The sequence below is a fragment of the Olea europaea genome, unplaced genomic scaffold (assembly GCF_002742605.1).
Source record: "Olea europaea var. sylvestris unplaced genomic scaffold, O_europaea_v1 scaffold481, whole genome shotgun sequence".
Taxonomy (NCBI): domain Eukaryota; kingdom Viridiplantae; phylum Streptophyta; class Magnoliopsida; order Lamiales; family Oleaceae; genus Olea; species Olea europaea.
The window spans coordinates 122391-144031 of record NW_019263124.1 but is presented as its reverse complement, the minus strand read 5'-3'; the positions used below and the strand labels follow the sequence as shown (position 1 = coordinate 144031).

At 39.7% G+C, this 21641-nt stretch overlaps 1 protein-coding gene across 1 annotated transcript in view; it reads right to left on the bottom strand.

Annotated features, from left to right (window-relative positions):
- Positions 1–1261: 1261 nt before the first annotated feature.
- Positions 1262–21641, bottom strand: part of LOC111388272 (serine/threonine-protein phosphatase 4 regulatory subunit 3-like) — a 29163-nt gene continuing 8783 nt past the window's right edge. Inside the window, exons 11-25 of the mRNA XM_023012958.1 lie at positions 7524–7588; positions 7304–7372; positions 7139–7216; positions 6967–7062; positions 5247–5317; positions 4950–5027; positions 4745–4855; positions 4190–4214; positions 3890–4107; positions 3686–3800; positions 2935–3066; positions 2737–2844; positions 2555–2661; positions 2372–2440; positions 1262–2266 (exon numbers count right to left, since the gene is read on the bottom strand). Coding sequence (XP_022868726.1) covers positions 1753–2266; positions 2372–2440; positions 2555–2661; positions 2737–2844; positions 2935–3066; positions 3686–3800; positions 3890–4107; positions 4190–4214; positions 4745–4855; positions 4950–5027; positions 5247–5317; positions 6967–7062; positions 7139–7216; positions 7304–7372; positions 7524–7588 — 1856 coding nt within the window. The 3' untranslated portion in view covers positions 1262–1752. The remainder of the gene's footprint in view (positions 2267–2371; positions 2441–2554; positions 2662–2736; positions 2845–2934; positions 3067–3685; positions 3801–3889; positions 4108–4189; positions 4215–4744; positions 4856–4949; positions 5028–5246; positions 5318–6966; positions 7063–7138; positions 7217–7303; positions 7373–7523; positions 7589–21641) is intronic.

Below are 21641 nucleotides of genomic sequence, written 5' to 3'. Positions count from 1 at the left end.
GTTGTAATCTTGGAAGAGCAATTGATATGAAAAAAAAATCTTTGGGGGAAGGGGGTATTTATAGAAAAAAAAAAGGGGAGGGGGGGGACAAAAAAACAACAGTTCAGTGACCAAACGATCACAGGCTCAACGAGCCACGAGTCGAACCGGCTCGGCCCAATTGACATCCCTTGTGTGTGCCCAACACGTTGTTGCGCACCTCTAAACCATGTTTTCATTGACTTCAAGTGCCTTTTTTGCTTCCAAACACTCCCACTAAATCATCTTGGTAAGGAGTTAACCTTCTGAAGTGATATATACCGGCTAAACCAGTCATGATTGCCATCTCTCCAATTACCATTTCTAGTTTATCCAACAGCATCAGATTGAAGTTTCTCTTTTGCTTTTCATTTATCAGACCTATATCGTAAGCATTTATAGCATGAGTAGCCACTTCCTATTGCAACAAATTTCTTAATAGCAGTAATAAGGTGCTTAGCAACATCGTGTTGGTTTCTTGCAATTTCTTGAGGTGCGGCAGCTCCAGTTCCAATAGGACTAGCAAGAAAAAGCAAGCCAAAGATTCGTTTCCAAGAACCTGGATTGCCTTCAGTGCAGGTGCGCCATGGGCCTTGCTCGTATAAGTTGGCTAGCATGGAGGAGCAGCCTGGGCCACCTTGGAGCCAAACGAAGATTGGTAATTCTGACTGGAATTTTGGGATTCATAAAATGGGTAGAAAATGGCATAACCAGACGTGGAATTCACTGAGGTATTATTTGGAGGGGAGGGCTTGTTTAGGGGTAGGAAGCAGCGGCGGCGGACTCTGGCTGTGTGGAGTCGAGGGAGTGGAAGAGGATAGTGACGGAGACGAGTTTAAAGGAATGGTATTAGAGATGAGCTGTCTTTCAAGTCTTCGACATATCTCTACTTGTGTTCCTCTCCTCAGAAATAACCTTTTAATATTTCGATTCCTTCAATGATTTGTGTCATTAACAATGGATTGCAATAAAAAATGTATAAACTTTATAATAACATTTGCAAATTCAAGAAGAAAAAAAATCCTTCAAATTGTTTGGTAATGGCACTGCAACCAAGAGAAGAAACAAGATGTAGGCCATTATAATGCATACGCATCATAAATTATAAATGTTTTTTTGTAGTATACAAGTAGAACAGTGAAAATTATTTGCACTGATCACCCATTAAAAATAACATAGAAGTCTCTGCTTTAACCATTAACACCGTTATTCAATTTTACCCTTCAATACCTAGAAAACAAAATTAACGCCTCAACAATCACTCCCTTTAAATACTATACAGATATTAAATACAAAAACATTTGAACACAATATGGCCTAAACGTGCCTCAACCTCTCTTGGTCGCACAAAATTGTCTAATAAAGAAACAATAACTATACAGAATATTAGAGAGTTCGCATTAACCATATAAAAAATCTAAAATCATCAAAAGCGCAAGCAAGGGAGAATTGGAGAAGCAAAAACTATAGTTATTGAATGTTTTACAGACAAGTACTCCGCCTAAAATGGCAGGAAAACTAAATTAGGGAAGCCTACAGGTAATCTCTGCATTGCTACAGCGCTGTACAGTATCCTCCCCGTGTCAAGGGGTATTCATTTGAAATACCCCTCCGCATCCTTGCCCATTCCTTTTGGTCAAGTTCTCTATTGAAAGTTGAGATAGCCATGGCCCACTCTTCCACAGCAGAAGTGTTAACTAGTAAATTACATGGATAGCTTTCCAGAGAGACCTCTCAGGATCCATTCACAGCCATTTCCGGTGAGGACTTGGGCGATAGCAATGCACAGTCATCAACCCGCTGCCTATTATCTGGGTAATCATGCAAGCTATCAGAAAAGCTTCTAGGAGAAGCAGCTTCATCTTTTGCATGGGTTTCCACATCTGTATTTCTATTATCATCAGCCAACCTTATAGACCCCTTTACATTGCAATTTCGTTCTATATTATTACTGTTTGCATCCAACTGGGGACCATCAATTCCAGCACCAGTTTTAGATTTCTTACTTGGTATTACAGCCTGAGTCAGTGTAGAGCACAAGGCAGCAAGTACACCCTCTCTTGGCTTTGTGCCTTTTGGCGACTGCATCAACCTTTTTGGCTCCGGCTCCTCCTCTGTAACTAATTTGCGTTTTAACCGGAACTCTGCCAGTCCCTCATCTTCCTCGGATATATCAGACAGTTTTTTAGGTGGAGGCTTGTAATCCTCATCATCCTCGTCATCTTCGTAGTCAACAAGTCCACTAGGCCTTTATAAATAGATGTAAGATTGATTTATAAGTACCTAGGATGATGAAAATTAAAATTATAGTTGTGGAAATTAATATCTCAATGAAGGGTAGTTTGAAGCAGACCCATTAGCCAGGACAGGCTGAGATTGCACTCTGTTAGAGGTAGCCACTGATGCAGAATTTTCTTCATCACTAATTAAATGCAGAATCGGTAATTATGTGGTATATGTGATTTGAGATCCACCATTATACAATCCACAACCATTCAAAAAAAAAAAAAAAATGCAGCAGAAAGCAAACATGCACCTGTCATTAAAGTAGTCTTCTTCTTCTTTCTCCAAAGCTCGCTCATCTGTCCGTTTCCTCTGGTCTAACAAACTAGCATTGCTTCTTGCTCCGTCAGTCTCTAGGGACTGCAAATTCATCTATCATGATCTAAACACAGAGAAGTTCAAATGCCATAAAAACCCATAAAAGAACAGAAGTACCTGCTCGTATTTAACTTTCAGAGCTTGAATGGAAGGTAAGTTCTCCAATTTGACTAACTGATCCCAGAAAGAATCAACTACATATCTAAGTAATAACTTCAAGTTCTCCTGCAAAACACGTTTCAGGAAACGAAATGGTAAAATATAGCTAGATGCATCTGTTATGCAAGTTAACGGACATCTGAAGGGGATAACCACCTTTCGGATATGTTCAAAAAGTTCAAGAATGGCAGAGTTCAATAGATTGTATCGATCCCCATTACCAACAAATGCATCTACAATGGGTTTGAAAAGGTTGTTCTTCACAATGTGATCCATCAGATGCTCATCCTGCAAAAAATCACCAAACAAACAATGACTTGCATATCCAAAGAAATGGAGAACCAAGCTTATGCATGCCATTGGACACCTAGAATGAAAACATAAGGTTTCACAAGAGTTATTCATGAAAAAACACAATTTCAAGGGAGACAGAGCCAAAGAGCATGACCAGCATACAAAATAGCAGGTCAAAATACTTTAAATTACTAAGGCACTTCGTTTCTTAAATACACACCATTCTTCCTTTGGGTGATCAGATACACACAGAAATATGATAATCAATTGGAAAGCATTATCCTTGAGGAGCATAAATTTTATAAAATGCAGCAAATCAGGTAGAGTGAAGAGGGAAGATTTACCAATTTATAATCAAGTGTGCACGCACCAATTATAGGATAAAAACTTCAAATAGTTCCACAGAAAGTAACGTTTCATATTAAATTATCCAGGAGTGAACAGTTCAAATGTAAACTTTGTTTATCTCTTGGATAGAAATCACAATTTTTTTTATTTTTTTCTCAAAATTTCATAGAGAAGAAAAGGATAGAACCAATTCCTATAATTATGAAACCCATATAAGATACAGAGGAATTCTCTAGAATTTCAAAAGATAAATCAACCAACTTACACTGCGAGAAATAAGAGTCCTCACGAATCTAACAGCAGCAACTACAAGATACTTTTCCGGTCTTCTTGTCAAATACAAAACCTTACCGATCACGTCGTCAAGTAAAAAATTACATCTGCAGAACAACATGAAGCTAAAATTCAAAATGAATTCTGATGCAGCATTTCACAACTATCAAAAAAAAAAATGAAGGATTAAATTTACTTTATTCTATAAGGATGCTGCAAAACACAGAAGCATAGAAGATCGCAAATGTTCAAAAGTATTTCAGGTTTCACTCCACTTTGATCCCCAGTTCCTCCATCTGAGCTCACAAACTTACTGCCTGTTTGAGCAGAATCATTTGATGCACATGATGATGTTATAGCATCAATTAATTGACCGAAGTGCTTCTCGTAGAAAATTTCAACAATAGTATCTCTCTGCAAGAAAAGTAAAATTATCAAATAAATGACAAGGACTGCAAAAATTTGTAACTATTATAACAAAAATAATGCCAATAACCTCCTCACATGCATAGAAAATTATACTTCATTCCAAATATCACGAACATGTAAAGCCACATAGATGATCTTAAGTCCATATGCTTCTGAAAGTTTCCAATTTTACAGATTACAAGAAAAAATTGGATTATATAACTATAAAAGACAATTTTTCTAATGCAATGTCTATTAGTGTGTGACAAAGTCCTACGTTTTTGAAGATGATGTTATTCCATGTTCAGGTCACGTCATGTTTATGCCCGTATCCATGATCATGGAAGTGTCCATACTTAGATCTACACTTAATGCAAAATTCAAGAGTTTTTCTAAATGTCTGCCTCAATGTAGCACCTAACTCCACTGATACTCTAAAGGCAATTTATGCACCATTACATGAAGCAAATGATCCAGAAGGCAATAGCACGGAGGTTCCCTTAAAGCAACCATTTTAACAAAGTGATCTTGAAAATGCTTGAAGCAGGAAAAGAGTATACAGAAGGAAAGGATGCGTCCTTATACGAAACATCAAGTTGAACGGGAGAAAAAGAGAAATGCCCCTAAAATCTAAAATAGAAGCTAGAATCCAGTATTGCTCACCAGAAGTCCAAAGAGAACACCTTCTTGCCTGGTTACATAAGAGCGCAAAATACTTGGATCCTGATTCAGAAACAGAATGAGGATCTCTGTCCTGCATCCATTACAGCAAATTATTGTGAATATTTCAAATACTCTGGCCAGAAAAAATATAAGTAATGGTAAAATCCTTTGACTTATTTTATTACCCAGTCAACACAAGCTTTTTGTCTTCACTCTGCAAAACATCAGCTATGATGTCAAATATGCCTTCGCTGACAAGATCCCTACAAGCATAAAAATACTTCCAGTAACAAATAAAGAACATAAATAACACCAATTCATACACGTGACTTTTTTTACATTTCACTTCTCATGCAGCAAAACTTGAACTCATTGAACAAGTGAAAAATCAATTTCTAAGATAAGAAGATGTGACTATGATGTAATTTATATTGATTTTTTACCAGAAAAAGAATAAAATGGAAAGTACGACTTTAACGTACCTAAATAGCCGGAGCTGCTGAACCATCTGCAAGCTCTTACTTAATGTACAAAACTCATGCAAGAAGTGTACCTATTTCAATCAAAAAAATGTGTTGTATGGTAAGACAGCGAACAGCCCAACCCCACCCGGAAAATTCTTATGTAAATAAGCAGAAAACAGTGGCAGAGACGTTGATTAAAATTTTTTAAAATTCTGAATTTATTCTTGTCTTTATTTTTATACTTTGTATTTCAAAAAATAAAAAAAAAATAAAAATATTTTGTATTAGAATCTTTATTTGTTTAACGTAACACAAAGGTTGTACAATATATAACTAGTGCCAATTCAAGAAAAATGCATATAGAAAGTAAAAAACAAATTTAACATGAAGTTTCCAAACCTTTCTCACTTAGTTTTGATTTTTTATGCAAATGCTTCAATAATTAAAAATTTACACTCCAAACTGAACAAATGTGCTTGTTGTGTCCTCCATGTGCAGAAATTAAAATAATACAAAATATAGGGCATAGCATATGGCACGTTGGATCATGCCCGAGACATGTCAAGAAAGTGTCCCTAGCACATCAAAAATTTATACGACAGACCACGTGAATTTTGAGATGATGTCCCTGAGTGTTGATGTCCTAGGTACTGGACACCAACACCCACCACAGGAAGAGTGTTCATGCTTTACATATGTCAATACTTCAATATTTGTCCTAGTCAAAATAATAGGGGTAATAACAACAAGCCTTTCCACCGTAACCGAATCAAAATTATGAAATAATGGATGCATTATTCCATCCTCTCCATTAACATTCTTTAAAAGAAAACTAATTCCAACCCATTAAAGCTTCAAGGTTTAAAGAGTTACTGGAGTTGAGAACAGCCAAGATAGAGGAAGTTTGTCTATATATCCAGTCCCAAATCAATCACATGTTTTTCACCTATACAAACAACCACACATAATTCAGTCTCTCAACTAAGGATTATCTGTTTATGAATATGATCTGATATCCAGAAAGCTCTTATGTCTTATATATGAAGAAATAAAACATAATACTAGAACCAGCAGTTGTATTGCTAATTCATTTTACATATGTAAAATATAAGCATGTAAGGTTCTTTTTTGAGCACTACAAGCATATAAAGTATTACCGAATTTATCTCTCGCAGTTAGCATTTCGTAGGAGCAATTTACAAGTACTAACCTCTGAGCATTAGAAACATTAATTTAGTGTGGAACTAATTTGGTGTTGAGAAAAATAGAACCAGTATTATCTACAAACAATTTGGAGGTTGTAGTTACAATAAATCAAAACCATTAATTTTGGGTTGAACAAAGTTAGTTTTTAATAATTGGATTGGTTATTAGTGACTATTAACTTAAGAAATATTAAATAAAGCTGGTCTGCAGTAATTTTAGGGAACAACTGGAACACTGGCAGCACAAATGGAACACCAGCAGCCTGTCAAATATCAAGTTAAACTAGAGTCACAAAACTTTGTTACTGAGCCAACGAATGTCATTGTTTGATGGTCAATGTTGCGTAACTTATCCTAGAAATCTCGCATAACTAATAAATTCAAGATCTGATTGTAGTCATGAAATTGTGAGATGATATGTGACTCATAATTTGAGTCCCCAAGATTTTAGCATCCATATCAACGCTGCCACCACCAAACATAGATGAACTTTGAAGAAATGAGTACAGAGGTATTCCAGGATCAATGTTTACCAATGTTTTTTTTGATTCTGAAGTAGTAGTAGGAGACTTCAATGTTGCAAACAATTCCTGAATGAAGGTGCTGTCATCTTTCAACAACGAAACAACCTACAGCAAATAACAGAATCAGAATTGGGATAAAAATAGATGTTTAAGGGTTGAAGCAACTTTGACGGGATCCTACAGTTGCATTATTTGAATGAACTATGGAATTAAGACTTGCAACAGTGGCCTCATCCAATGCTCTGGGCAAAATGACATCCTGCCAAAGGCAGTACAAAACATAAGTTTTCATTTATAATACAAGTTGTGAACAAGAAGATCCACTTCAAAGCATCAATAGTATTACCTTCAGATAACCAATTCTGTAAGTTTGATGTATCTTGGAAAGGATTAAAGGGTCTTTAATAGGTATGGCCTGAAATATGCCATATAGAATTAGGAATGAGAAAAAATATGGCCTGCACATCAAGCAACTCATTCGGCCAATCTTTCAATACCAACATTTCCACAAGCTGACATTTTTTTTCTTTTCCGATTGAGGGGAGGGGGTGATCTGAAGAATGTACCTCCTTGAAAACTACATGCTCATTTAAGAAGCTGCGATGATGAACATAAGCTGCCTCGGGATCATCTGCAAATAAAATGTAAAGGAATTCACCATTGTCAGAGATAAGGACCAAGCTGAAATGTCCAAGACAATGAACAACTCGAAGTAATAATACTCCATTTAAATCCAAATAGGTATGAAATTAAGATGGAACAGAGTTTTATTAAGTATCATTGAGTATATTTTACATGGTATCAGAGCCAGTTTCTAAGAGAACCGGATGGAGCTCCCCCTACAATCCAAATTAACCCAGCCACCACACCACCACCCAACCCAGCCAACACCCATACCTACCAGCGACGGCGACGGCGACGACCAACTGTCCGGTAGGCACCACGCCATAAATCAGGCCCCCCAACCACTACCTTCACACACAGGCCCTAGCGCCACCGTCGGGATCTCTTATGTTATCCACGGCACGTCTTGGGACAGCACAACCGGCGACAGCCCTGGTGGAAATAGGGCAGAAATCGGCAAAGAGTGGAGAAATCCAGGGAGTACATGGAAGAGTTCGCTAGATCCGACCACTTTTCAGGGAAACGCGCCGCACCAGAGGCCTCAACAGAGGCCGGCTACCTTGGCCGGCGTTCTGTCTCCTACACGCGCCGAACCAGCTACTCGTCTACCGGCGCGTGTGGGTCACGCGTCGCCATCGTAAAATATGCAAAGGCAGCCCGCTGCTCCAAGATCAATCGGCTTGTCCGTTCCTCCGTTTGAAGATACCAGAAGGTGCAAATGGAAAGGGATGAGCGTCGGTCTCGCAGGTGTTTCAAGCAATTGTTGACTCATTTGTTGCTAGGGATAAGACAAAACGACAAGCGGTGAATGAATAAAACAGACAAAGGATAACTTATGCAGAAATTACAGCAAACTCACAGACCTCAGAGCATGCCAACCAACGAATTCTTCGGCAAAAGGAAAGGACAATTAAAGTCGGTGATAACGAAGGTCATGACATTTGTTTGAGTAGGGCTAAAATAATGGCCCGTGTCCAGGAGTTGAAAGGAGTATTGGATGACATGAAATTGGTACGCTATCACAAGTGTGGGGTTGAGTTGGATGAGGATCAAACCGGTGAAATACACGTACCGGGATTGACTCATGAGGAACTACCATCAATTACAGAACATGAAAAGCAGGGAAGCGATGAACATTGTGAGTCTCAGGAGAGGATGGAAGCGGGGTACTATAAAAAACATGACGGGGTTGACTTAGTGGGGTTCAACCGGAATGAAGTAGACACGGGGATTGCAGTAGAATGAGAGGTGGAACCACTGTCTAAGGAAGGAGAGTCGAGTATGGTGAACTTGGAGACAATGAAAATGGACGTTGTGAAAGAAAACAACACTACACATTCGACATCAAGGATTACGAACATTTATAATAGGAGGACAAAAGAAAATGATATGGGGACCGAAAAAGATTTGGTGTTGTAGGTAGATGCTGCCAAGAAGGGAGAAAGCGACAGTGACATTATACAAGTGGTGGAAGAGAAAGAACGGTCCTTTGATCATCTCGAGGGCTATCACGGAGAGGAAACTTCATAAGCTGATGTGTTTGAAGTTGAACACCCACCTTCAAATTGGGTTCGACAAAAAATTCAGGAATTCGGTAGGTTGGTTGGCTTGTCATGTGATGGATATGAAAGTAGATTGTTACAATTATTCAAGGAGCTGGAGGCTAATAGGGGACAAGACATCAGTACACGTGGAAGTAAATTAAGAAGAAATGGTGATTGCGAACTTAAGAAGCTTGAATGGTCAATAAACTATGCTGGTAAGGGTGTGGAGAGTCCAAAAAAGGAACAATGGGGAGGGATTACGGAGTACTATAATGATGCCAAAACTCATTAGCTGGAACGTAAGGGGGCTCAATGAGGTTGGTAAAAGGCTTGGTGTTCGACATTTGCTAAGGGGATGGGGGGCAAATCTTGTTTGCTTACAAGAAATTAAGATGGATTTTATCTCGAGAGCGGTGATTAGTAGTTTATTGGGGGGGGGGGAACCATGTAGGATATCAGTTTTTGGGGTCATCGGGGATATCAGGAGGCGTGTTGGTGATGTGGGACACTAGAGTGCTTGAGATGGAGGAGGTGAGTATAGGGGTGTTCTCTATATCGATTTCTTTCAAAAATTGCGAGGATGGATTTCAGTGGATGTTCACAGGAGTTTATGGGCCTAATTCTGATGACAGTAGAGTGGGCTTGTGGGATGAACTAGCTGGAATGAGTGCTTGGTGGAATTTCCCAACATGTATCGGGAGTGATTTCAATGCGATTCGATTTCCTTCGGAGAGGTCGAGTGGTGGGAGACTAACTAGGGCAATGAAGGAGATCTCAAATTTTATTATGGAGAATTTGTTGGTGGATTTACCCATGATTGGGGGAGATTTTTCCTGGACATCTAATCGGGATCGACCCGTCTTGTCTCGCATTGATAGGTTCTTGATTTGTAGGGAGTGAAAGTCCAAATATTCAGGTGTCACTCAGAGAAGATTGGGGAAGGTGTACTCGGATCATTTTCCTATTATGTTATCTGGGAAAAGGAGGGGTGGAGGAAGAAGACCTTTCAGGTTTGAGAAGATGTGGTTGAAAGTAGAAAGTTTCAGGGAGCGAATACAGACGTGGTGGATCAGAAACTAAAGGCGTTGAAAGGGGACTTAAAGAAATAGAATGAGGAAGTTGTGGGCAATGTTAACTGTAGTAAAAATCAATCTGTCAGAGATAGAGGAGTTGGATAGGCGGGAGGAGAGTCAATGGTTGGATAGGGAGGAGAAGGAGAGACATATAGTATTAAAGGAAGAGATGAAAAGGTTGTTGGAGATGGAGGAGATTACTTGGCAACAGAAATCTAGAGTTACTTGGTTGAAAGAAGGGGATAAATGTACTAAGTTCTTCCACAAGGTCGCTAATTCTAATATGCGGAACAATTCCATCACAGTTTTGGAGGTGGACGAGGTTACTTATGAGGAACCACAGGAAATTGGAAACCAACTGGTGAATTTCTATCAAAACCTCTATTGGGAGCAATTTGAATGGAGGCCAGAATTGGAGGGATTGCACTTTTCTACTATCATGGAGGATGATGTCAAATGGATGGAGAGACCATTTCGGGAGGATGAAATTAAGGAGGTAGTGTTCAGCATGAACGATGATAAGGCTCTGGGACCGGACGATTTCTCGTTCTCATTCTACAAGGCGTGCTGGGATGTGGTTCGACCAGACATTGTGAATATTTTATCTTATTTTTTTGAACGTGGCAGATTCCAGAGAAGTTCTAACGCTACATTTATTGTGCTCATCCCTAAGAAGCCTAGAGCGACTGATATTAAGGACTTTCGCCACATTAGCCTTGTCAGTGGGGTGTATAAGATTATTGCGAAAGTCTTGGCAAGCAGATTAAAAGAGGTGCTGGGAAAAGTAGTGTCCAAATTTCAGAATGCATTTGTAAAAGGGTGTCAGATTTTAGACTCTGTGCTTATAGCGAATGAATACATAGATTCAAGAATGCGTCTAAGGGTCCCAGGGATGTTATGTAAGCTAGATATTCAGAAGGTTTACGATCATGTAAATTGGGGATTCCTGTTGTATATGCTTAGGCGCTGTGGTTTTGGGAATAAGTGGTGTAAATGGATTCAATTCTGTATTTCTACTGTTTCATTCTCAGTTTTGGTCAACGGAACGCCTGAGGGTTATTTCTGTAGTAGTAGAGGCTTGAGACAAGGGGATCCATTGTTATTTGTCATTGTGATGGAAGCTTTTAGTAGGATGATTGAAAGAGCCGTAGGAGCGGGTTTGATAAGGGGTTTTATGGTTGATCAATTGCAGGGGTCCCATCTGTTATTTGCAGATGACACGCTGATCTTATGCGATGCAGATGTTGAACAATTCAGGAACTTGCGCCATCTACTCCTATGCTTTGAAGCGGTCCCTGGTTTGAAGATCAATTTGGGAAAGTCTGAGGCTATTCCAGTAGGGGAGGTCGATAACGTGGAGGAGCTGGCTGATATATTGAGTTATAAGGTGCACAGTTGCCGATATCATATCTAGGGCTCCCGTTAGGGGCACGATTTAAAAGTACCCATATCTGGAATGGTATTGTGGAAAGAATGGAGAGAAGGTTAGCAGGGTGGAAGCGTATGTAACTTTCTAAGAGAGGCAGACTTACTCTCATTAAATCCACTCTCTCCAATCTCCCTACTTACTTTTTGTCATTGTTCCCCATTTTGATTGCAGTGACAAAGAGATTAGAGAGATTTCAAAGAGAATTTCTGCGGGCAGGGTTGGGGGAGGAGAGGAGACTCCATTTGGTCAATTGGGGAGTTGTCTGTTTACCAATGAGGATGGGGGGTCTTCGGGTGAGGAGCCTTGTGTTGCTCAATAAGACCTTATTAGGCAAGTGGTGTGGCGATTTGGAGTCGAGAGGGAGAGCTTATGGAGAGAAATAATTGGGTCGAAGTATGGTGTAACGGATGGGGGATGGTGTACATTTGAGGATCGTGGTTCTTATGGGGTGAATTTGTGGAGGTATATCCGACGGGGATAGAGTGATTTTTTGGACAAACTGAAGTTTGTGGTCGGAAATGGTAATGAGATTAGATTTTGGCATGATTGTTGGTGTGGAGATCAACCGATGAATGAGGGATTTCCTTCCTTGCACCGCATTGTCTCAGTGCCCTCTACTATGGTGAGTGATCTCTTAGTCGTTCATAATGGGAGCTATAGTTGGAATATTACTTTTGGAGGGGTCTACAGTATTGGGAATTGGAAGATTATTCGTTGTTTATGACCTTTCTACATGATGCACAAATTCGGGTAGGAGAAAGTGATTGTATCAGGTGGAGGACAGTACGGGATGACATTTTTTCAGTTCGCTCGTACTTTGGTTCCCTCATGAGATGTGTAAATAATTCATTCCCCTGGACGTTGGTGTGGCAATGTAAATTGCCTCCTCAGGTGGCATTCTTATTACAGACAGTTGTAAGAGGACAGGTCTCAACGATGGATAATCTTTAATGTAAAGGCTTCTATGTAACCGAGTGGTATTATATGTGCAAGAAGGATGGGGAGACGATCGATCATTTGTTTATTCATTGTGATGATGTATGTTGGATTTGGAGTAGTATACTTGGTTCTCAATCTATAAATTAGGTGATACCTCGTCGTATAGAGGACGTGATACGATCAACATTTGTGGGAATGAAATCATAAGCCTTAATGCCAATTAAAAGAAAAAGCTCCCCGTGACAATAGACCTTCACCAGATTTATGATTAAAACAAATAAATTCCATTTCAGAAAATGATATATACAATTTCAGATAAGTACACCACTTCATAATTAGTCAAATCACACCTCAAGGTCTCTCCTGTGAAGTTCAGACCAACATGCGACACAATTAACATGACTCCGAACACATCAACATGCCATTTTCCAAAAATCAAACATGTTATATAAAATATGATATTCTTATTATCCTAGCAAAATATAAGACTCATGTCTGAATTAGAAACTAAAACTGAAATGTAACGAACAACATCAACTGACACTTGGTGTCAATAAAGGAAGATGATGGCCCAACATCAAATAGATAAAAATTGAAGTACCCTGAAATCTCCTAGTTCAACTGCAACCATTTAGTGCAATTTGAAGCTACTGATGCCCTAACTTAAATTGTCCTCACCTTAGCCCTTTCTTTAGAATGATGTAACTCTTAGAGTGCATTTGATTGCCAATATTTTTTATCCTAAATGTCATTTTTCTACCAAAATTCCTACTTTTGTGTTGTTTAATTAATATTTTTTTCATGAAAAACATTTTCTTACTTTTGATCACATGACCATATTTTCCTTGAAAACACGGAAAATATTTTCTTCAAGGCGAGTAGATTTTTATTTTCTAGGTAATTCTCCCTCTTTCTCTCTCATCTACCCACCAATAAAAAATAGGTAAGTATAACATTTTCTAAGTAGAAAATTAAATCAATCAAACATATTTAATTAACAATTTGTATGCAAATAAGTTCTAGGTAATTTAATTGTCTAGAATTTATTTTCTTCTCATGTAAATTTACTTATAAAACGCACCATTATTTCAATACGGCGATTACTATGAGTGGGCTAACAGGGATGTGAACTTCGCCTGGGCAACTAGAGTTCCATCAGATCAGTGCCAGACAACGACAAGGTGAAAACTGAAGGCATAGTTGCTGTTGCTCATGAACTGAGAGTAAGCTTGGATAAAGAGGCTGAGTTGTTTTTTAAATTTTTTTTTATTTTAATAGGGTAACTTACCTTAAAAAATAAGAAAAACAAAAAGCTTTTTCTGTCAGCATCGTAATAACATATTGCTGACCCATGGGACTTCTTAAAGTCCCCCAGTGATCAAGAGTCAAGACCCTAAATTTTGACATAAAACTTTGACACAACAGTGGGTTGCGCAGGATTTGATACCATTCTTAGGCTATGAACCTCTGAGGAAGTTAAGAACAGATGTATTTTGAAGCAGACAGATCTGTGATAAGAACCTGTTTCTATCAATGACATTTCCAGCTCTACAAGACAAGATTAAAGATATAGAAACCAGTAACAAGAAAATAAGTTCGTATTTCTGCAAAAGTGGTGACAATAATGGACAGACTCTGAAAATTACATCAAAAATATAAATCTGCTTAATGGAATACAATGAAAAATGCTTGAAGAAAGAAGATGATAAATGGACATTCGAGAGGTCCAATTCTCTCCCAAGGAATTACTCAATTTTTCCTCCCCTTCACTGAAATCGACTCCCCTTATTTATAGGTTGTTCTGCTTCTAGATCATTCGTCCAACAAATTATGTAACTGTGCATGTGGCCTCCTTTCTTCCTGCATTCCCTTTTCAGCCATTGCCCCCTTGTTGCGCCTTTGGTATGTAATCTAGACTGCGGGCCTATCATTACTCCCCCCAACATGACTCACCTTGTCCACAAGGTGAAAAGATGGAAATTGCTGTCTTAGAAGGCCATATGACTCCCAGGTTGCTTCTAAAGGCGGCAGCCCTTTCCATTGTATTATAACATCCAAACCCCTAATGTTGTGGCCTGTCCTTGGTCTCACCCCCAGTCCTCATTCAATTGGATAGACACTTCATCCACTGCATGCTCTACTCCCTCGATGCTCTACTCCCTCTGCTTTGCGCAACTGTGACACATGGAAAACCGAATGAATATTACACGTAGTTGGTAGGGGCAACTTATATGCAACTTGTCCAATCTTCTTCTCGACTGCAAATGGTCCATAAAACCTTGGAGCCAATTTCTCATTATCTCGTGTAGCCAATGTTTTCCAGTGTTTGGGTCTAATCTTCAAGTATACCAAATCACCAATATGGAATTGGACATCCCTCCGTTTGGAGTCAGCTCTGCTCTTCATTTTAGCCTGAGCCCGGAGTAACTGTGCCTTCGATTCATCTAGGATTTGATCAAGTTCCAGTAACTGTTGTTCCACTGCCGACACTGGGGTGGATCCTTTCTCAAACCTCAGTAAAGATGGAGGATCATGCCCATGTACAATCTAAAAAGTAGTCGTCTTTGTGGCTGTGTGGTAAGATGTGTTATACCATAACTCTGCCCACGGTAACCAACTGAACCAAGACTTGGGTTGTGACGAAGCAAAACAACGGAGATAGGTTTCTAAAGTGCGATTCAATACCTCAAATTGTCCATTAGACTGGATGACTCACAAAGACCTTATCTCTGTCAGAGACTATAGAATGAGGTATCCCATAAAGTCCCACTTCCTTAACAAAAACTCCTGCCACACTTACTGCTGTAATAGGATGTTTACGTCCAATAAAATGTCCATACTTCCTCAATCAGTCCACCACCACCACCAAAATTGTATCCATGGTTCCTAACTTCGGTAGACCCTCAATGAAGTCCATGGCGTCATCTTCCCAAACACGTCTCGAAATAGTGAGTGGTTATAAAAGCCCCTGGTGAAAGAGCACTATACTTGGGTTGTTGGCAAACGGTACAATGGCTAACGTACCGGTGGACATCGGACTTGATCCCTTCCTAATAGACGTTTACCACTTTACCGTGATATGCTTGTAAGTTTTCAGAAACCTAGAGTGTACACCCATCTTGCTGTCATGTCCCTCTTGCAACATCAACGGAATTAATTTCAAACCTTTTGGAAGCAACAGTCTCCCCTTAAACAGCAACTGACCATTCACCACTGCTTAATCTTGCCTGCTAGAGGGATCCTGAGTGATATCCTAGATGATGTTCTGCAGTTGTTGGTCTGCTCTTACCTCATCATCTAAAGTGTCAGCTATACCACTATAGGAATTGATAAAGCCATCAATTCTTCTGAGGAACTAACTCTGGAAAGTGCGTCAGCATCTTTATTTTCAATCCCTGGTCGATATTGAATCTCAAATTGGTACCTCATCAATTTAAGCATCCACTTCTGGTATTCTAGATTTACCTCCCGTTGTTTCATCAAGAATTTCAGGCTTTTTTATCTATGTGAACAAAGAAATTTTGGCCTAGCAAGTAGTGCCTCCACTTTTGAATAGCGAAAACGATAGCCATCAACTATCTTTCATAAGCTGAGTTAACCCTCTCCTTTGGGTTAAGTGCATGGCTAAAATATGCAATCGGATGTTGATCCTACATCAGTACAGCCCCCAACCCAAACCCTGAAGCATCGATTTCTGTAATGAAGGATTTCTTAAAGTCAGGAAGGGCCAAAACCAAAACACTAGTCATCGCTACTTTCAGTCTATTGAAGGCTTGTTACGCTTCACCATCCCAAAAAAAGTTGTCCTTATGTAGTCATTCCGTTGGTGGCCATGCCAACTTACCATAATCCTTAACAAAACGACGATAGTACCCCGTAAGCCCCAAAAAACCCCGCAACGAATCGGGGCTTGGCCAATCCACCATGGCTTGGATCTTTGACTTCTACAGCTACCTCGTGGCGTGAAATAATGTGCCCTAAATACTCCATCTATAGCTGACCAAAACTACATTTTTTCTTGTTGGCATATAACTGATGTTGGGATAGTACTTGCAATACCCTTCTAAGACGTCTCACATATTCCCCTACATTGCGGTTGAATAAAGATGTCATCGAAGAACACCAAAACGAATCGCCTCAACTCCTCCTTGACCAACTCATTCATGAGTGATTGAAACGTAGCAGGAGCGTGAGTGAGTCCAATGGCATCACAAGAAACTCATAGTGCCCTTCATGTGTTCTGAAACCTGTCTTAGGAATATCTTCAGGTTTGACCCGAATTTGATGGTACCATGCCTTCAAATCCAGTTTCGAGAAGATCGTCGCTCCATGTAATTCATTTAATAACTCATCAATTCTAGGGAAAGGAAACTTATCCAGCACTGTCACTTTGTTTGCAGCTCTATAATCTACGCAAAACCACCACCCACCATCTTTTTTCTTCACCAACAAGACTGGGCTCAAAAAAAGACTGGTGCTATGCCTGATAATTCTAGCTGCCAAAACCTCTCGAACCCAACTTCTCTATTTCATTTTTCTGAACATGGGGTAGCAATAGGGCCATACATTGATAAGGGGTCGTTCCCGGCTGGAGAGTGACGGCATCATCTCGATCACGCTGTGGTGGCAACCCCATAGGTTTTTCAAAATCCTTCTTAAACTCGTCCAGCACCTGCTCGATTTCTGCAAGCATCTCCTGATGCCCTTCTCCCAGGTCAACCCCCAAACTGCCCAATTCAAGGAGTACTCTTTTTCCCTTTTGAATGCCTTCATCATAGCCTTCAATGCGATCAAGGTTTTACTAAGGCTCAGGTCCCCTTGCAAGGTCATTGTGGTTTCCCCAATTTGTAATTTCATCATGAGTGCCCTCCAGTCAATCTTCGTTTGACCCAAAGTTGATAGCATTTCATTCCCAAAATCATGTCGGAGCTCCCCAGATTCAAAGGTAGAAAATCCTCTTATCACCTCAATATTTTGAAGTGATAATTGCACTCCCTTACACACCCCTGGCCCTTGCACCGCCAACCTAGTACCCATAATCCCCCCATATCCTAGTGTCTTTTTACTTGGCAAACCTAATTTCCTTACCAAGTCTGCTAATATAAAGTTATGACTAGCTCCACAATCGATTAACACTACTACTTCCTCCCCTAAAATTTTTCCTTTTAACTTTCATAGTACGAGGTGGTGTGAGCCCTACCATTGAATTCATCGACAACTCCACCATCTCACCAGCCATTGACTTCTCTTCTCCAATCACCTCCTCCGCTGATTCCTCTACTACCCATTCATCCTGTCGTTCTTCATCACAAACCAATAGCACCTGTAATTCCCTATTCTTGCACTTATGCCCAATGGGGTACTTTTCATCACAGTGGAAGCATAGCCCCTTGTCCTTCTTGGCCTTTAATTCGGATTCAATAAGCCTCTTGAAGAACTAGTTGGCTGAGCCAATTGACGTGGAGGAACGAGGCATCGTCAGCTTAGGATTAGATCTCTAGGGCGTAATCGCGTTACTTCATGGGGACGATAGGTACCAACTGGGCTGGAATTTGCTTTACTCTTTATGGGTCCAGATCCAATAACATGGGCCTGAAGGGCCTGATTTTTCTCTTCAATTCTTTGGGCCAATTCCATTATTTGGTCCAACCCTTTAGGCTACATCACCCTAATCTCGGTCCTAATTTCTGAGTTCAGCCCATTTATGAAGTGGCCTTCTAGGATAGCCTCATAGATATCTCCAATCAATGCTGCTAATATCTCAAATGCAATCCTATATGCTGCTATTGAGCCTTCTTGTCACAGGGCGAGGGATTGCTCCTTAAGGGTTCCCTCCAAAGAAGACCTAAATCAAGCTCGCATCAGTACCTTGAGCTCTTCCCAAATTCACACACCCGTCCTCTTCTACTCCCTTTGATACCAGGCTAGCGCTCCCTCTTCAAAACACAAAACTGCCATCTCTAATTTCTCCCCCTCTGTCAGTTGGTTCACAATAAAATAGCGTTCTGCCCTAAAGATCCACTCATCTGGGTTTTTCCCCTTGAACACCATCTCCAGCTTTCTCCCTTTAGTTTCTAGTCTCCAGTTCCCGCCGACAGCACCTCCCATTTTCTACTAGTCTCCAAGCCTGGTGAAATATCAAAGTGCATAGTGTACTCTGAATCTCTCCCTCCATCTTGTCCCTTTCCTTTTCTCTCTATCTACTTCCTCCCACTTCGATCTCATGAAGGTGAACTGCTCTGAAATAATTACCATGTTTTTCTCCATATTTTGCACCCTCTGCAACTCCACCTGCATCCATTCCATTCCATGTTGCATTCCTTCCAGCTGCTCCTGTAGTTTCTGATGAGTCTCTTCTAAACTCCCCACTCGATCTACCAAATTCACCATCAGGATTGATGGTTCTAATACCAGTTGATAAGAACATGTTTCTATCAATGACCTTTCCGGCTCTACAAGACAAGATTAAAGATATAGAAACCAGTAACAAGAGTATTGGAATGGAAAATAAGTTTGTATTTCGGCAAAAGTGGTAAAAATGATGGACAGACTCTGAGAAGTACATCAAAAATATAAATCTGCTTGATGAAATACAATGAAAAATGCTTGAAGAAATAAGATGATAAATGGACATTCGAGAGGTCCAATTCTACCCCTAGGAATTACCCAATTTTTCCTCCCCTTCACTAAAACCAACTCCCTTATTTATAGGTTGTTCTGCTTCTAGATCATTCGCCCAACAGATTATGTAACTGTGCATGTGGCCTCCTTCCTGCATTCCCTTTTCTGCCCTTGCCCCCTTGTTGCGCCTTTGGTATGTAATCTGGACTGCAGCCTATCAATCTGCTTTTCCTTTTACTTTTTCTTTTGAGATGAAAAGCTACTAAAAATCTAATAATTGCCATAAAGAAACTAAGAACTTCAAATTGATTCCCAAAATTTGCCCTAATATGCGCTGGATGTCCAAGTGAATCAGAAATTCTCCAAACAAATTACGGCATGAAAGTGTTTGAAATGTGTCTGATACTGATAACTAGCCCGGGCAGTACTTCAGTAACTTAATCGTAAGTTGGAAGATACATGAAAAATCAAAGACAGTCTAGCCTTGCCTTTTATGAGAAAGGATGAATGCAAATGCTGATATAGGATGATTACAGATGATCATGATAACGAATAAAAACCGAACTAAGTACCATAATCAGTTAAAGCTCATAGGAACATGTTAGTTGTTGAAGCAAATAGCAAAGACTTCAAGACACAAACATTTGTATTTTGCTGCTCCAAGAGAAGGGGAATGAGATTAAAACCTATAATACCGGTGCCAATGAGAGAAAAACAAAAAAAAAAAAAAAAAACAAAAAGATCACACTAAAGAGAAATATATTCAAAGACAACCAAAGAAGTTCTCCAAGTAGCTCAAATATTCTTAAATCTAGTGACCTGTTAGTGATACAAGGATAGGATATTCCAAGTGAAAAAGAAAATAAGTAGCCCATCTGATAATTAGGTGAATAAAGCAAATTTTGGACAATAGTAATCTTAGGTATATATATTTTTTTTGAAAAGTTAATTCCCTGCTTGCACCAATCAATTAGGACATAAGATAGAGTTACCATTAAAATATTTTAACACGAAATCAAGAGTATGATGGAATCCCCTACTTCAACTAATTTGTAACAGTTGAATGGATGCTAAATGGTCTGTCAAGGACAGAAATAGCAATCAAATGCTGTAGTAGACACTCAAGATCAAATTAATTGGTATTGTAATGCAGATTTTTAATTGAGAAATTAGTAGCAAAATTATTGAACTGAATAACAAGGATAACAGCTCCAAGCAATTCAAGAGGCCAGATCTCTCCTAATTGGCTCAACCAACTACTCTATGTTGCATACCCCAAATGAAACGTTGCCACTAGCATGAAAGTCGATCTATTACGACCAGCGCGGTTGTTCGTATTTCATTTTCTTCTTTCAAGCCTTAGAAAGCACTCACTGAGTTACTTACGGAATCTCAAATCTCTCTCGCTTCGACGCCTATACAATTTATGGCATTAATCCCCACACTACCCCTTCCCCTAAAAGAATGTGCTTCTCAATTATTTTGGATCCTTCTAAGGTATGTAGACTTGATGGGAGTTTATCATTACTCGCCCCCCTGAAATTCACCTTGTCCTCAAGGTAAAAATCATGGTCAATTCCCAAAATTCTATAAAATCGAACTAATTTCAGTGCCAGGCATGTAACGACTAGTGCTGAAAAGTGATAGCTCAAACAAAAGTAGTTAGCAGATCGATTAATTACTAGTATATGGTCCAAGAAAATCCCATACCCAGTTGCACCCTTTGCAGGTTTTCCAACAAATGAAACTGGCGAATTGGGGTACAATGGTGGAAAGTCCTATCATTGATCAACTCCGCGACCTGCTTTCCTTTTGCAACTATCGAATTAATTAATAATCCTAACGTATCAGTTATCATCCACTTCCACATCATTGTTGGCATTAAAAATCCTCCGAATTTTGTCGCCACCTGCCCATCCAAATCCATTTTCATCGATTTCCCACACTATTTCTCCTGTCTTCTATTATCACGAATAAGGTGGCTGATTTTTTATATTAGGTAACCTTGGTAATAGGCTCCTTCACTTTATTTAGGCCTATTATGTCTTGGACTTGATTAAATGAAATTTTGTAGTTTACTTGTTGGGCCAGCTTCCTGTCAATGTCCAGACCCATTAAATCCAATAATTTCCTTTCCTTCCTCCTCCTTTTTCAGCCCATTAATCACAGTGTCTTCCATCATCCTTCCTCCTCTTTTTCAGCCCATTAATCACGGCATCTTCCATCATCACTTCAGAATTTGACAGCAATAGAGCTGCAAGTACCTCAGAAATCGACATTTCGAGTTGACGACTTCGCGCCCCTGCCTTCCCTAATTCCTCCATGCGATTCCGATCTTCTTTACTCACTTCGATTTCTTCAATTTCTGGTGGGATTTCAAAATTAAAGGTGGGCTCCGACGAAGTGACTGTGACCTCCTTTTCCTTCCTGGTTGGCTCCTCCTGGCGTGCATGA